The sequence below is a fragment of the Coturnix japonica genome, chromosome 12 (assembly GCF_054131305.1).
Source record: "Coturnix japonica strain WE chromosome 12, WE-NBRP24, whole genome shotgun sequence".
NCBI classification, from domain to species: domain Eukaryota; kingdom Metazoa; phylum Chordata; class Aves; order Galliformes; family Phasianidae; genus Coturnix; species Coturnix japonica.
This window is the reverse complement of record NC_140674.1, coordinates 3261443-3275555: the sequence shown is the minus strand read 5'-3', so window position 1 is coordinate 3275555 and position 14113 is coordinate 3261443. Positions and strand designations below refer to the sequence as shown.

Below are 14113 nucleotides of genomic sequence, written 5' to 3'. Positions count from 1 at the left end.
GTATTTCAGATGGCACCATGAATTGTGCTTTCATTCAGGCCGCCTTGAGTTCCTCGAGTTCCCATCTCATACATATTTACCTATTTCTGCTAGTACAGGAATGCTTTGGCTCTCTCTGAAATAGAAAATGCTGCCATTGTGTCTTGGTCAAAAGCACTGAAAATGTTCTATTTTAAAATGTGATTCTCTTCCCCAGAACAAGCTGCATTGGGAATTTCAGCAAGTGTGCTTCATTTGTTGAAGAAATATATATGGCGTGTTCATCTGTCTGTTTGTATTCCTGCAGTCTAATTGCGCAACAAGCTTTTGTTTTAGATATCTACCTTGGCGCTCCAAAGGTGCTTACTTTGATTTTCTTATGTTTGCCCTACATCTAAAAATTCAGTGCTTCTTGAGGAGGTTGTGCCATTCACACAGAGCACGTACATGATGATAAAAGTCTGCTGAAGAACTGTCTTGAGACTAAATCCTTAAGAATGACTTGCACAGTTAAGGAAAGCTCTGCTTTGTAGTTTCCTGCCTCTTCCTAAAAGCCTCTGAACCCTATGGCCCTATACTCTATTTGTGCTATAAAACATAAATAATCTCAGGTTTATTTGTTTAAGTTTTATAGCAGAAATGGTGGAGGCTAACGTTAACATACAAATATGTAACGTGGATATGTAATGTGTAACACAAATTATACCCAATTCTTTATCACTGTGCATGAATTCTGACCCCTTATTCCCATGTGGAACTACAGCAGGAATCCCAAGACATGGAGGCTTCTTCTTATCTTTCCTATGACACATTGTGGGTAATTAAACCTAGGAAACAAGAAAATAAGCACTAGGTGTGTGACCCTTGGTATTTCAGTTAGGTTCTTTTTACCTTCAGCTGTAGGTGCCGTGAAACACAGTCCCCACAGTACAGCGACTGATGAGCATTTTCTGACCTTGCAGAAGCAGCTGTAGAAAACCAAAGGGAGGGATGAGAGATAAGAACCCAATCAGAATGGTCAGTGGTGCTGGAGCAGCTAAGATCAGATGCTTAAAGGTTTCCTATTGGGAGTGGTTCCCAGCAAACTGAAAGGATTCATGCACAGAGGAGAGACTGAAGTTTAAGGTTCACCCAGGCAAGAATCAGCTGTCCTGCTTACTGGAACACCCGACTTGGAAATGACAATATGCTGAACTGGGGGCAAAGTCCTGCAATAAATAACCGTGCTTCAGCTATTTCCTCCTTTGTGCAGCAGACAAGTGGCACTCAGCAAGGGAAGCTTTCCCGGCACCAATGCCAGTTTCACCTTCCCTTTCCTTCTTACTCCCAAGCTTATGAAAAACGGGGAACTAAGCTGCTGAAGCCATACAGTGAAGATTTCTTCAGGAGAGGTAATTTTCCATCCCTTGAGGTGCAGGTCGGTTTGCTGCCACGTTGGAGAGAAAAGCAGCAGAAGAGACAGGTGTTGTGGGAAGGCTGCCTCATAGGCAGGAGGGGGATGCTCAGTTACAACTGGGAGTAAGCATTTTCGGTGCTGAATCTACATACCCTGGGATTATAGAGGATCTCTACCCCATACACCTACTTGTGGGCCTGGAGGTAGATGTGCCCTGACCTGATCCAGCACAGCCGTTCTCCATGTTGGCTTGCACTGCTGCCTCTCAGTTCTGGGCAGACATTTCAACCTCACTGCAGTATTCTCATTTCTGGCTCGGGTGAGAATCTAGTGATTGTGAGACCCTGTGGCTGACCATGGCCCACCTGCTGGTACACACTGTGCTCCTGTACCACCCTGCTTTGCTCATGCTGTAGGTCACCACACCCTGAGATTAGTGCACAGATCCAGTTGCCGAAGCATGAGCAAAGACATGAAGATGTGCCCATAATAAAACTGACCAGCACAGGTGGAATTTATTTCTTGAAAGAAGAGACAGAAAAAAAGTAAATGGTCTCTTCTATGAGTGAACTGGGCTTGTTTATCTTGGAGAAGAGAAGGCTCCGGGGAGACCTCACTGTGGCCTTCCAATATTTGAAGGGAGCTTATAAACAGAAGGGGAACGGCTGTTTGTGAGAGTGGGCAGTGATAGGACAAGGGGGAATGGTTTTAAACTGGAACACGGGAGGTTCAGGTTGGATCTTAGGAGGAAGTTTTTCCCCCAGAGGGTGGTGACGCACTGAACAGGTTGCCCAAGGAGGCTGTGGATGCCCCATCCCTGCAGGCATTCAAGGCCAGGCTGGATGTGGCTCTGGGCAGCCTGGGCTGCTGGTTGGTGACCCTGCACACAGCAGGGTGTTGGAATTGGATGATCTTTGAGGTCCTTTTCAACCCAGGCCATTCTGTGATTCCATGAAAGAACACTGCATTGATAAGTTTTTGTAGATGTTGAGCACCAAAATTCAGAATTGTCTTAGTTGCAGATGGTCTCTGGAGGTAGCCCTGGGTCTCACAGGGAATTCTGAATGTAGTCACCAGGCACTGTGCTGGGGACACAGCAGCTGAAGGTCCTCCATGTGCCACATCATGCTGTGTGACATTCCACATTTCTTCCTGTTATTGGGTTATGTGTGAAAACTGCAGTTAAAATTTCTGCTTTAAAACACGTGTTAGCATTGGACTTTTAGAGCAGTGGTCTGTCATCTCTCCAAGTTTCCATTTATTTTTCTCCTTGGGATCACAAGACATTTTGTAATTTTGATAACTGATTATTTTTAATGTCTTTTGCGGTTATTTGGAAGTGGTACATTTTTCTGGACTTGCTTAGAAACTTGTTCAATCCGTGCTATTGCGTAGACCTTTTCAGCCACAAACAGGGCATGCTGCTTGCCAAGCACTTCTCGTTTCCACTTTGCTACCACGGCAGCCCTCCTAGTGCTTAGGACATAGATGTGATGCACACAGTTGCACTGTCTTGCATGTAGGGCTATAAGTGTTCATCTGTTTAGTCTGAAGAAAAGGTGGTTTATGCAGTCAAGGCTGTAATTTATGGAAGCTATTTGTAACTTCCCAGCTAACACAGGTAAGTAAAGTTGGCAGCTACAGCAAACAATAAAATAAACCCTCATTCTCTCACTACAAAGCTTTCTTCTAACACTGAATACAAAAGTTTATTGAAACAAGAAGAAAACATCATCCCCAAACTTCATTTCATGCTGTGTGTTTTAATGGTGGCTTTTGTTTTTCAAGAGCACGTATTTCCAAAATCAAAGTGGTGGCTTAAAACAGTTTTCTAGTAATTTAAGCAAAGGGTAGATTTGTAAATTGCAGAAACCTCTGTAGCTTCACAATGAAATGGAGACAGAGCATTAAATGTCTGAAAATAAGAAGTCGGGAAAATAATGAGATCTGGATAGCTCTGATAAAATGCATGCACAGTATTATGCAGAATTGTAAATTGTTAATATAAGCTTTATCCATGAGACTTTAAAGCCTTTAGAAGTGATGAAGAGGAGAAATCTCATGGGTTTATGAATTATCCCATTGGTCACTTTTGATGGTTATATGCATAGCAATAGCAAAACCCCCACCAAACCCAACCACTTCCAACTCAGTTAATTCATGATTTCCTTGTTTTTCTCAAACTTCCCAGAGAACCTGTCCAAAATCTGTGCAAGTTTAATCTGGGGCCAGAACAAAATGATTGTGCCAAATGCAATGAGAAAGTAAGACATCTGAATTTGAGTGTTGAGATCAAATTGGAGCAGGTGTTCCAGGAGATCACGGAGCTGCCTGGAATAGCTACCAAAGATCAGTTCCTCGCCCTGTAGTGTCCTCTTGTCTTGTGAAATGCTTCACATTTTGCTTATTGCAAGCATTTCATTAGGAACTTTGAGTTGAACCTTGGGTGTGTGGCAGGGGAAGAGATCCTTTATAGAGATGAAAGGAGCAGAGTGGGCTGAACAGCTGTTGGAAGGCTGTGATGTGAGGTTGTGGAGATCTGTGCACACAGCAGCCTCTCAATCATAGATTATTCTACCACCTTATGTGCAGGAAAGACTTGCTAGCATGAAGAGAGAATAGGGGAAAAATAGACTTTAGTTTTATGTCAGGCAATGGACCTACCTCACTTTGCAGTGAGCTGGAGCCAACAGCAGCAAGCAGAAGAAGAAAGGATAAATGAAATCAAATAGTTGTTAGATATGTGCTGCAGTTCTGTGGCTGCACCCATGCTCTTCTTCAGATGCACAGGTTCCAGCAGGAGGGACTCCGCTCTGTGACTCACTGCTTAGCACAGGATCAGCAGACATGGCCTCACCCAGCTTACGTTCAATAGAGCTGTATGCGTATGCTTAAGGTGAGCGCTCTGCTACAGAGGAGTGCTTCCCGGTCTGTGATACAGAATCAAGGAATTACCAAGGTTGGAAAAGACCTCCAAGATCATGCAGTCCAACTGGCCCCCTGTCACCAATATTTCCCATTAACCATATCCCTTAGCACAGCATCTAAATGTTATTTCCTAAATGGCGGAATGTTCAAGCTGGGATTCTCTGAGAGATCCAAGAAGCTTAGGAGAGAATGGATTCACCGTGTCACTGGGCCAGCCACTTACAGAACTGAACTGATGGATCAGCGGACCGAAGTAACTCTGTTGTGCAATGAATCACATTGCACTGTTGAATCTTTTGATTTGTGATCTAAACTCACAGTTTAGGCTTTACTTGCTTAATGCATGGCTGAGGGAACTATGCACATTGACTTCTTTGGGGTTGCAGGCATCTGTTGGCTGATGTAGATGTTCAGAGCAGAACACCACACTAGATCTGCAGATTTTTGCTTTGAGTAGATGGTTCCATTGTTTCTAGAGCTGGTGTAGTTTATTTATTATGACCTATATCACTTTAGTGCAATCAGGAAGCAGTGTGACTTTAAGGCATTTTGCTGTTACTCTTTACAAGAGAGCATCTTCACTCCACTGCCTGTTCTGACGAAAGCCTGAGCCCTTTTCTGACCTAATATTGTGTTGTTCTTGGGACTGCAGGTTACATACAGTGATCTGAGACATAATGGTCATTTTCAGAAAGGTAAGTCCAATCCTTTGCTATGATTTACTCATTAGCCTGAGGCCTGAAGACGAGAAAAAGACATTAACATCCTTGTTCATCTCATAAAGAAAAGCAGAAAGAACCCAGTATCAAAAAATATAAGGTATCAGTCCAGACTGAAACTGCAAAGGCACTGTGCCTTGTTGGGTGCTGGTGACCTCTGTCACAAGGTGTGGCACTGAAAGTGCAGATTACCTCTGTAGTTTTATCCAGTGCAAATCAGAGCACTTTAGTGTTCTTTGTAACCTTATGTGACATTTATAGATCTTTACACTGCAGTTGTTTGGTTTTAAATGGAAGTCCATTAACTATTTTAAGAGGAAAAATAAATAACTTTTCAATGAAAGACTTGAAACTTTGACAGCAATGTTGTGGTGAGAATGCAATCAAATAAATAAACTGTTTATTGCATACAACTCAGCTGGAACACCAGCTTCTCAGCAGGCATAAGCCAATTCATACCCACTGAAGATCCAGCCCACAGCTTTGTTCCATTTTCATTCTAGTAATTGCAGTAAATTTTTGTTTCAACCTGAATTAGTGTCTGGAGCAAAAGAAGGTATTCCTGAGGTCTGGGAGTACTAACAGAGCAGTAGTTCAGGCAACATCAAGGTGGTGCTTATTCCTGTGAAGGGTCAGCCATAGCTCACACCTTTCCTCCAGCAGATGACAGCAGAGCAAGCACCCAGTGCGCTCATCCTTTTTTCACCTGGTAATGTCTTTGTTTTCAAGCATCTCATTTGAAAGAATACTGCAGCTAATGTGAGGGCAACAAGGCACCTTGTCAGCATTCACTGTACACCCCACAGCCTCTGCAGGTGGTGCTGTGCAGTCACTGTCCTTGTATAAGGTGTTAGCTCAGACAACTGGGCCTGACTTGGCCAAAGTCATGCTCTGTGGTAGGTGTGGAGCTGAGGTCCCAGTGCTATAACCATTAGATTGTACTGCCTGCAAGCAGTAAGAGCTGTCCAGTTAAACAGTGCAGAAGAAATCAAAGCAATAGAAAATTAAGACCAAGAAATGTATGCATGTGAACTACATGGCATCTAGTATGTCGCTTTACTGGATGCTGGATTTTCTTCTCCCCAGGGTGACCATGTGTGGCTGGAAGCTCAGCCAAACAGTGAATTCAATGTCCCTATTGGGGCAGTTGTGAAGGACTCTGACTCAGGACGGATCCTGCTGGAGGACGATGAAGGCAAGGTGGGCTACCCTATAACTTTCTGTAAATGATGAACGTAAAAATCAAAAGTAAAAAGGGGAAATTTAGATTAGATATTAAGGGGAAACTTTTTACTCAGAGGATGGTGAAGCCCCAGCACAGGCTGCCCAAAGAAGTTGTGGATGCTCCAGCCCTGGAGTTTCCCAAGGCCAGGCTGAGTGGGGCTCTAGGCAGCCTAATCAGGTGGGGAGCAACCCTGCCTACAGCTGGGGATGGAAGTGGATGATCTTTAAGGTTCCTTCCAACCCAAGTCATTCTATGATTCTGTGATTCTATAATGTCTGGAACCCACCTGCATGGCTTTGTCCAGGGTTTTAAATCTGGTCCTGTGGCGCAGCACACCTCTTGATTTCTGTAGTTCAATCAGCTGTCCGTTAGAGTATGCTTTATCTAATGTGAACTCGAAATCATTCTGGTATAACATGGCACTCACCTTTCCTTGCCTCTAAGTAACAGCATAACCCATTAAAATGCTGCCTTTCCTTTTTCAGGAGCACTGGATCACAGCTCGGAACATGCACATGGTTCGCCCAATGGACCCATCCACAGCCCAAGGGGTGGAAGACATGATCCGCCTTGGGGATCTCCACGAAGCAGGCATGGTGCATAACCTCCTCATCCGCCACCAGCAGCACAAGATCTATGTGAGTGCCAATGTTACTGGACATGGTACTTTTAGGAAAGACCTCTTACGTACCTTTAGAAGAGTGACTTGTAGTAGCCTGCTTTCCTTTCATGCACAAAGCCTTCCTATTCCTTTACTGACTGAGAGTGCCAAGGATACATGTTTTTTCATCCAAGTAATCTGGCTGTGAAAAAGGGATTTAATATTAGTCTCTGAAGTTGCAGGGATATGCAAAGGTAGCGACCCTGTTCACTTTCTCTTAGAGTGATCATTTCCAGCAGCAACTGACATGTAGCTGGATCCAGTCCATGTTACAGCTTGGTGCTGGGTGCACGTGCTGCTACTACCTGTGACTCTGGATCAATCTAACCAGTAAATGGTGACATTATTTGGACTGTGCTTCAATCCAAGTCACTGTTTATTTGATTTTGATAGAACACGTAAAGAATAGATCTGCATATTTAAGACAATTTGGTTTCACTTCCCGTCCATTACAGATTTAATCTATGAGTTTAAACAAGTTGACATTTTCAGGTTTCTTGTTCCTTAGTTCCTAGTTTGCAACATGATGATAAACTTTTTCACACGTCATCTCCCATGTTATATACACCATGTGCAGGAGAGGAGCTGTCTCTTACAACACAAACGTGGTAATGCTCAGTGTAATGAGGCAGTGATTTTGATATATGTTGTAGTTACAACTACCAAGAAGTGCATACACAACCATTGCATTAGATTCTAGCAGTCTGCCCTTGTGTCATGTACTTCTTGAACAATACATTGTAGTTTCCAAGTACTTGACACTCTCCTGCATTTCAGTGGGGCTGTTACAAATACTCAGTAAGTGTATAAATGACACAACCCCGACAATGCCTGCTCAACTCATGGTGAGGAACCAGGCTTTTGGATCGCCCAGGCTTCTCTCCTGACTCTGCTTAGATCTACTCTGTGAGTGCCTTTGGTTGTATTGTTGGTTGTGGGTTTGCTGCTAGAGGTAATGCTCAGAACTGTTTTCCAGACTTACACGGGATCTATCTTGGTAGCAGTGAATCCATACCAGCTGCTGCCTCTCTACACAGTCGACCTTATCAGGCTGTACTGCAACAAGAGGATTGGAGAGCTGCCACCTCATGTCTTTGCCATTGCAGACAACTGTTACTTCAATATGAAGAGGAATAAGAGAGATCAGTGCTGTGTGATCAGGTGATTGTACTTGTGATGTGTGGCAGACACCAAGTCTAGAATGTTTTTGGGGGACTTCTGCAGACACAGGAGACCTTTCAAATGGAAAGGCACAGATTAAGACTAGAGGTAACAGCAAGGAAATGTTCTCTTCCCTGCTACTTTTTTTTTTTTTTTTTTTTCGTCAGGGCTACAAAAGCTGGAACATAAACCAGAGATTTCTGGTCTGTTGTTTTCCACAAGGCTCTGACTGTGATGACATATTCTACACATATGAGCCTGCGTGATGTTCTGCTGTCTTTTACCTTGTGGACACAATACTTGTATTACTTACATTTTCTTAAAATGGAGATCTCCTCAAGAAACACTGTCTCTGCTAATCTGAAGATGGAAGAAACTATCTTACAAACACAGGACATGTGTCCATATTATGCATGTCATCAGTAAGAGAACAGTCTCATTGCAGCGTGATTATGGCACATCAACTGAGTTGCCTCAGCTAAGACTAACACTGAAAATCTGTGTTTTTAAAGAAAAGCAGGTGGTGATTTTTTACTGGTACAGAATGCATTCCGTGGATTTGCCCATTTTTAATCAAAGGGAGAATTTAGTTCTCAACCTTAGTTAAAAACAAACAAACAAACAAAAAAAAAAAAACAACAAAAAAAACCACTTTACATTTTAGCAGATAAGCTGTTGAAAAGCTAAAATTGTATAGCCATCAATGAAAGGAAACCTGATCTTCATAGCATAAAGCAGGATTTCACCTTGGTCTGCCATTTGCCTCCCTAACCAAAAAAAAAACCAGAAGAAAGCAAACCCTTAATGATCTCATTTCTTACTGCAGTGGAGAATCTGGAGCTGGGAAAACTGAAAGCACTAAGCTAATACTGCAGTTTTTGGCAGCTGTCAGCGGCCAGCATTCCTGGATAGAGCAGCAAATCCTAGAGGCCAACCCCATTCTGGAAGGTGGGTTATTTCACACTTATCACAAGATATTTGTCTCAGAGTAAAAATTCAGGAACCGACCCTCAAGCCACTGCTTTTGCATAACATAGCTAAAAGCTCTGAAGCATTAGTGATGCAGGGTAGAAGTTCTCTAGTCTTTTTTGCTGGGTCTTGATGAGGTCCACAGAAGTGGTTGTGATGCAGGAGGCAGTGCCCATTGTAGCAGTGTCTCAGAACTGAAGGGAGCACAAGAGTCACAAGAGACACAGAGCATATTTGGATCACCTGAGTATGTCTTTTAGGGCCCAGCTATCTGGATGCACAATATGTCTTCCTGTCACTTCAGAAGGAAGTCAGTTCAGATATTCTTTAGTGCATGTCAGCATTTGGTATACAACATGCAAAATACCAGGAGAAAAATGGAAGCACATCAAAAATAGACTCACAATATTCATTAACTACAGTAATCAAGGTACTGTCTGTCCTTTTCCCACCAGCTTTTGGAAATGCCAAGACAATTCGAAATGACAATTCAAGCCGCTTTGGGAAATACATTGATATCTACTTTAACCACAGTGGTGTGATAGAAGGAGCCCGGATAGAACAGTTCCTTCTGGAAAAGTCCCGAGTTTGCCGACAGGTGAGGGCACTTACAGACATCCATTCTGCCTGCTCCTGTGCTACAAACCTGTACCAAAAAGGTTATGTTGGCCTCTTTCTTTCCAGGCTCCAGAGGAGAGGAACTATCACATCTTCTATTGCATGCTGATGGGGATGAATCTGGAGCAAAAAAAGATGCTGAATCTGGGCACTGCCTCAGAGTACACTTATCTCACTATGGTAACTATCTCCATTATCCCTCTGTCATTTGTTTCCTCCAGCAACCAGAACCATCACTAGGAGCTTCGGATGGATAGTACCAAGTACCAACAGTCCTTTCCTTAAGAGTACCAGAATTAGTAATACAAGTGCTGTGAGTCAGTTTCCAGAGGCTTCCTGTAATGTCCACCTGTGTACTGCAGAGGCAGTCCAAAGCTTTCTGTCCAACTCAGCCTTAAGAAACATAAAGGGCATCATAAAGCACATGGGAATTATCCCCCACTTTCAAAGTTGCTCAGATTTTAGATGAATGCAAGGGATCTCATGCCAAGGAGAAAGCTAATTAGGTATGTATACCTTAGGTGATCATGAGTAAGCAGAAACAGTGCCAAGAATCCTGGTCCTTATGTCTGAAGATGATCTGAAGAGAAACCAGAAAAGATTATCTGTGAATGTGGATTCTTGCAGGGCAACTGCACGTCCTGTGACAGCAGGAACGACGCGAAGGAGTACGCCCACATCCGCTCAGCGATGAAGATCCTCATGTTCTCAGACTCTGAGCACTGGGACATCAGCAAACTGCTGGCTGCTATCCTGCATCTAGGCAATGTGGAGTTTGAAGGTAAACTCAGCATCGCCTCTGCTTGGTCTTTCCTCAGACTTGATATTAAAGGACTAGAGGTGCTTCTGCTTCCAGCTGTAAGGATTAGATTGTGCTTCTCTGCCCAGTATGGAAGGTTAGGTGGACAGGCTTGGTGGGGCAGGCAGATAAGCACCATTACACACTGGGTAATGTTTTGAAAAACACCCATCTTGTTATTTTGTCACTCTGGGGTTTCCTTGGTTATAAATAGACCCTTATCACACAAACAGAATCACTAGATGATATAATGCCATGCTGCATTTGCTGACTGTAGTGCTATGTAAGACAGAGGACAGAGGAGGAACTGAGTCATGCTTTCTGTGGAGGTGATTGCAGTCATTCTCTTGGCTGGGTACAGTGAATATTCAGCTGTGTAACTGCAGCACTGGTACGGTTCAGACATTCTGATAACACCCATCAGTAGGACAGCAGAAGCGCTCATATTTTAGAAAAGGACTCTCCTCTGTGTGATGCAGTGGTGCCAGTTGGGTTTTTTGGGTTAATGCTGGCTGCTAAAATGAGGCCTCTCCTATATAAAGGAAAGCTGTTATCTAGGCAGCTTTTTTTGTCTACATTTCCCACCAGCTAGATACAAGGCAAGAAATGTTTTCAGAAAAATAAAATCTGAAGTCAGATAAAACTTCTCCAGATCCCCAATAGCTAAAGTTTAAAACTAACAAGTCCTTCAGTTTTGCTGCTATTTGTAGTGCGATATTCTGGAGCTGTGAGGACCCTATATGCGCCTGGATCCCTAAGTAAAATCAGAACCTTCATTAGTAAAATCTTCAAACCCAGGAGCTCCATTAGGCAAAGTATTGCTTTGCCACATTCCTGGAGGTACAGGCTTATTGAAATAAGGCTGCACAGCTCCCGACCACAACAGAAACGATTCACCATGAGAATGACTGTTCTCTCTTTCCAGCGGCTGTGTATGACAACTTAGACTGCTCTGATGTGATGGATTCACCACACTTTTCAATTGCAACCAAACTGCTTGAGGTAATAAACTCTGGTCTTTTCCTACTTGTTCCCTTCGTCACCCGTGCTCCCTGAGCACACTGACAAAGCATGTCTCTGTGGATCATTTACATACTGAAGCACATAGAAGGGACATTTCCTGTTCTTTCTGTTGATACTCAAGTGCTACTATTGCAGATATCTTTCTGAGATAGGAGACCCTTCAGTCTCTGGTAACAGAATGCCGTCATGAGCACTGCTGGACAAGCAGTTTGTCACAGCCCTCCTCCTGAGACAGACTTTCTTTGCTGGATCTCTTTTCTCTACCTGGAATGACCAAGTTGCCACTACTGTTTTTCCAGGTGGACTACAGTGAACTTCAGAACAGCCTCACAAACCTCTCTATCATTGTTCGAGGAGAAAGTGTGTCCAGGCCCCTGAATGTAGCCCAAGCTGCAGATGGGAGGGATGCCTTTGTGAAGGTAAGGATTCTTAAATCTGTTCTGTTCAAAGATGCTTTCAGAGCTGACTGTCTTGCCAGTTAAAGTGCCTTTTGTGAGAAATGTGCACCCCAGAGGGCCTGGTTCCCTCTTGGTCTTCAGGCATAGTTTGAAATCATTGTTTCAACACAAGAAGAAGCAGAGAGATTTGTCCAAAGACTGTAATGATGGGCTCTCACTTTAATTTCTCCCCAGGGTATATATGGACGGATTTTCCTATGGATAGTGAACAAGATCAACTCAGCCATTTTTAACCCAACATCTCAGAAGCCTAAAAATACACGTCAGTCCATTGGGTTGTTGGATATTTTTGGGTTTGAAAACTTTAGCAACAACAGGTAGGAGGCTCTAGATTCATTTGCACTGGGGTGCTGAAAAGCAGTTGATGTAAATGGGAAAAAAAACCAAACAAAAAACAAAAAACAAGCAAATTTCATTATTATTTTCATTCCCATAGAAGCAGTGAAAGTTCCATCCCTCAGTTTCCCCGATGACAATCTAACCCAAATACCATTTTTCTTTAGTCTTGGTCACATTTCTGCTTTCTCCTTTAGTTTTCACTGTGGTGCAGCCATTGCACATGTCTATTTCAGAGCCCCAGGAATTTGCTCAGGGAAGATGTCTATGAAGCTCCTATGAGCAGGCAGCCATGAAGAGTAGATATATGTTCCTCTTGTTCCATAGCATTTTAACAAGACCTCTTGGGGATGCTTCTGTACATAGCATAAAGGAGACTGTTTTGATTCCTATTTCAGCTGTGCTTCCGTTTTGCTCAGTGTTCCTCTGTCACTCTTCGGGGACTACTTAATTTCTCTGCTTTTAAGGACAGGTCAGCAAAACACCTGGTCTGCATACTATTGTCCCACTGTTACCTCTTCTACTGGTGTTTTCAGTCCCAGAGCACCATTTCTATATGCCCTTCTCTACAGAGGCAGCAGTTCTCTCAGTTTTATGGTATTATATCATCAGTACCGCCACACAGTCTGCAGTCTACAAACCTCTGGGACCAGAGCAGGGAAGCTATGGGGCACCATCAACATGTGAGCAGTGTTGAGGCTGGTATGCTACAGTCAGTGAAGTTTGTATTAAATGACTGTGACAAACAGTATAATTTGTGTCACTCCATTTCCCTCCATCTTTGTCAACTCCTCCTTGATAAATCAATTAAAATGTTCTACTTCCTTCATTCTTTCTAAATTCTGCAAGTCAGCCTTTTCCAATCCCTTGCAACAGATGCACCTTGCTTGCATTCAGCAAGATAATATTCCTCACCAACTTTTAGAACATAATCTGTTCAGCCCATCCTACATTTTTAATGTTCTTTCCTATTACTTTATGCTATCCCCAAAGGCTGCAGTCCACATGGGGCCTCACTGGTGCACATTGTGCCACAGCAATTACCAGGTAATGAAACTCACATGCAGTGTTAAGGACTAACTGATAAAAGAAACAGTAATGCCACTGCAAGTTAAAACAGGTCATACACTCACCCTGACATGCTATTTTCACAGTTATATTTTCCCCTTTCTCTCTAGAGTTCCTTGAAACAGATCTTTCCTTGCTTAACCAGCAACACTCAGTCAACAGTTGGCTCATTTCTGCTCATCTTTATTAGAGCAGGAAATGCATCTCTTATGTTCCTAAGACAATGTGCAGTGGTGGTGATCATTAATGTGGAATATAACAGTAGTTTATCTGGAAAAGTATTGAATATGGACAAATGCTTTAGAGCAATGCAGCACTGGCCAAGGTCCAGGGATGACTGTGTGTTCCCATCTTGTTCCCTTACAGCTTTGAGCAGCTCTGCATTAACATTGCAAATGAACACCTTCAGCAGTTTTTTGTGCACCATGTCTTCAAGCTAGAGCAAGAGGAATACCTTGCAGAGCACATTACCTGGAATAACATTGACTTCACTGACAACCGCCAGGCTCTGGAAGTCATTGCACTCAAGCCCATGAACATCATCTCCCTCATTGATGAGGAGAGCAGGTTCCCAAAGGTAATGTTCTGGTTTCACCTGTAATATTTGACTTTGAACACAGTATATCAATAATGCTTTACACACAGAAAAGTGCAGAGGAGGCTTTCAGAGACATCGTGAGAGGCAATACCCCTTTTAAATCCGCTATATGAAAACTTCCTCTGTCAGAATGTGCTGTTCCTGGTACCTGGCTGTTTTGAAACCTACAGTTGTA

General features: G+C 43.1%; 1 protein-coding gene and 1 long non-coding RNA gene across 4 annotated transcripts in view; one reads left to right on the top strand and one right to left on the bottom strand.

Moving 5' to 3' along the window:
- Positions 1 to 1232: 1232 nt before the first annotated feature.
- The window catches only part of MYO7B (myosin VIIB), a 46640-nt gene continuing 33759 nt past the window's right edge, over positions 1233 to 14113 (top strand). For all 3 annotated transcript variants that reach the window (XM_015871004.3, XM_015871003.3, XM_015871002.3), the window contains exons 1-13: positions 1233 to 1370; positions 4956 to 4998; positions 6109 to 6222; positions 6733 to 6885; positions 7885 to 8069; positions 8896 to 9017; positions 9494 to 9636; positions 9723 to 9836; positions 10284 to 10437; positions 11381 to 11457; positions 11778 to 11897; positions 12111 to 12253; positions 13707 to 13917. In XM_015871004.3, the coding sequence (XP_015726490.2) occupies positions 4981 to 4998; positions 6109 to 6222; positions 6733 to 6885; positions 7885 to 8069; positions 8896 to 9017; positions 9494 to 9636; positions 9723 to 9836; positions 10284 to 10437; positions 11381 to 11457; positions 11778 to 11897; positions 12111 to 12253; positions 13707 to 13917 (1554 nt within the window). In that variant the 5' untranslated portion in view covers positions 1233 to 1370; positions 4956 to 4980. The remainder of the gene's footprint in view (positions 1371 to 4955; positions 4999 to 6108; positions 6223 to 6732; positions 6886 to 7884; positions 8070 to 8895; positions 9018 to 9493; positions 9637 to 9722; positions 9837 to 10283; positions 10438 to 11380; positions 11458 to 11777; positions 11898 to 12110; positions 12254 to 13706; positions 13918 to 14113) is intronic.
- Positions 6922 to 13929, bottom strand: LOC146758732 (uncharacterized). Its single transcript, XR_014933129.1, has 3 exons — positions 13812 to 13929; positions 10173 to 10236; positions 6922 to 7050 (listed from the first exon to the last, which is right to left on the bottom strand). It is a non-coding gene; the product is annotated as an uncharacterized LOC146758732 (long non-coding RNA).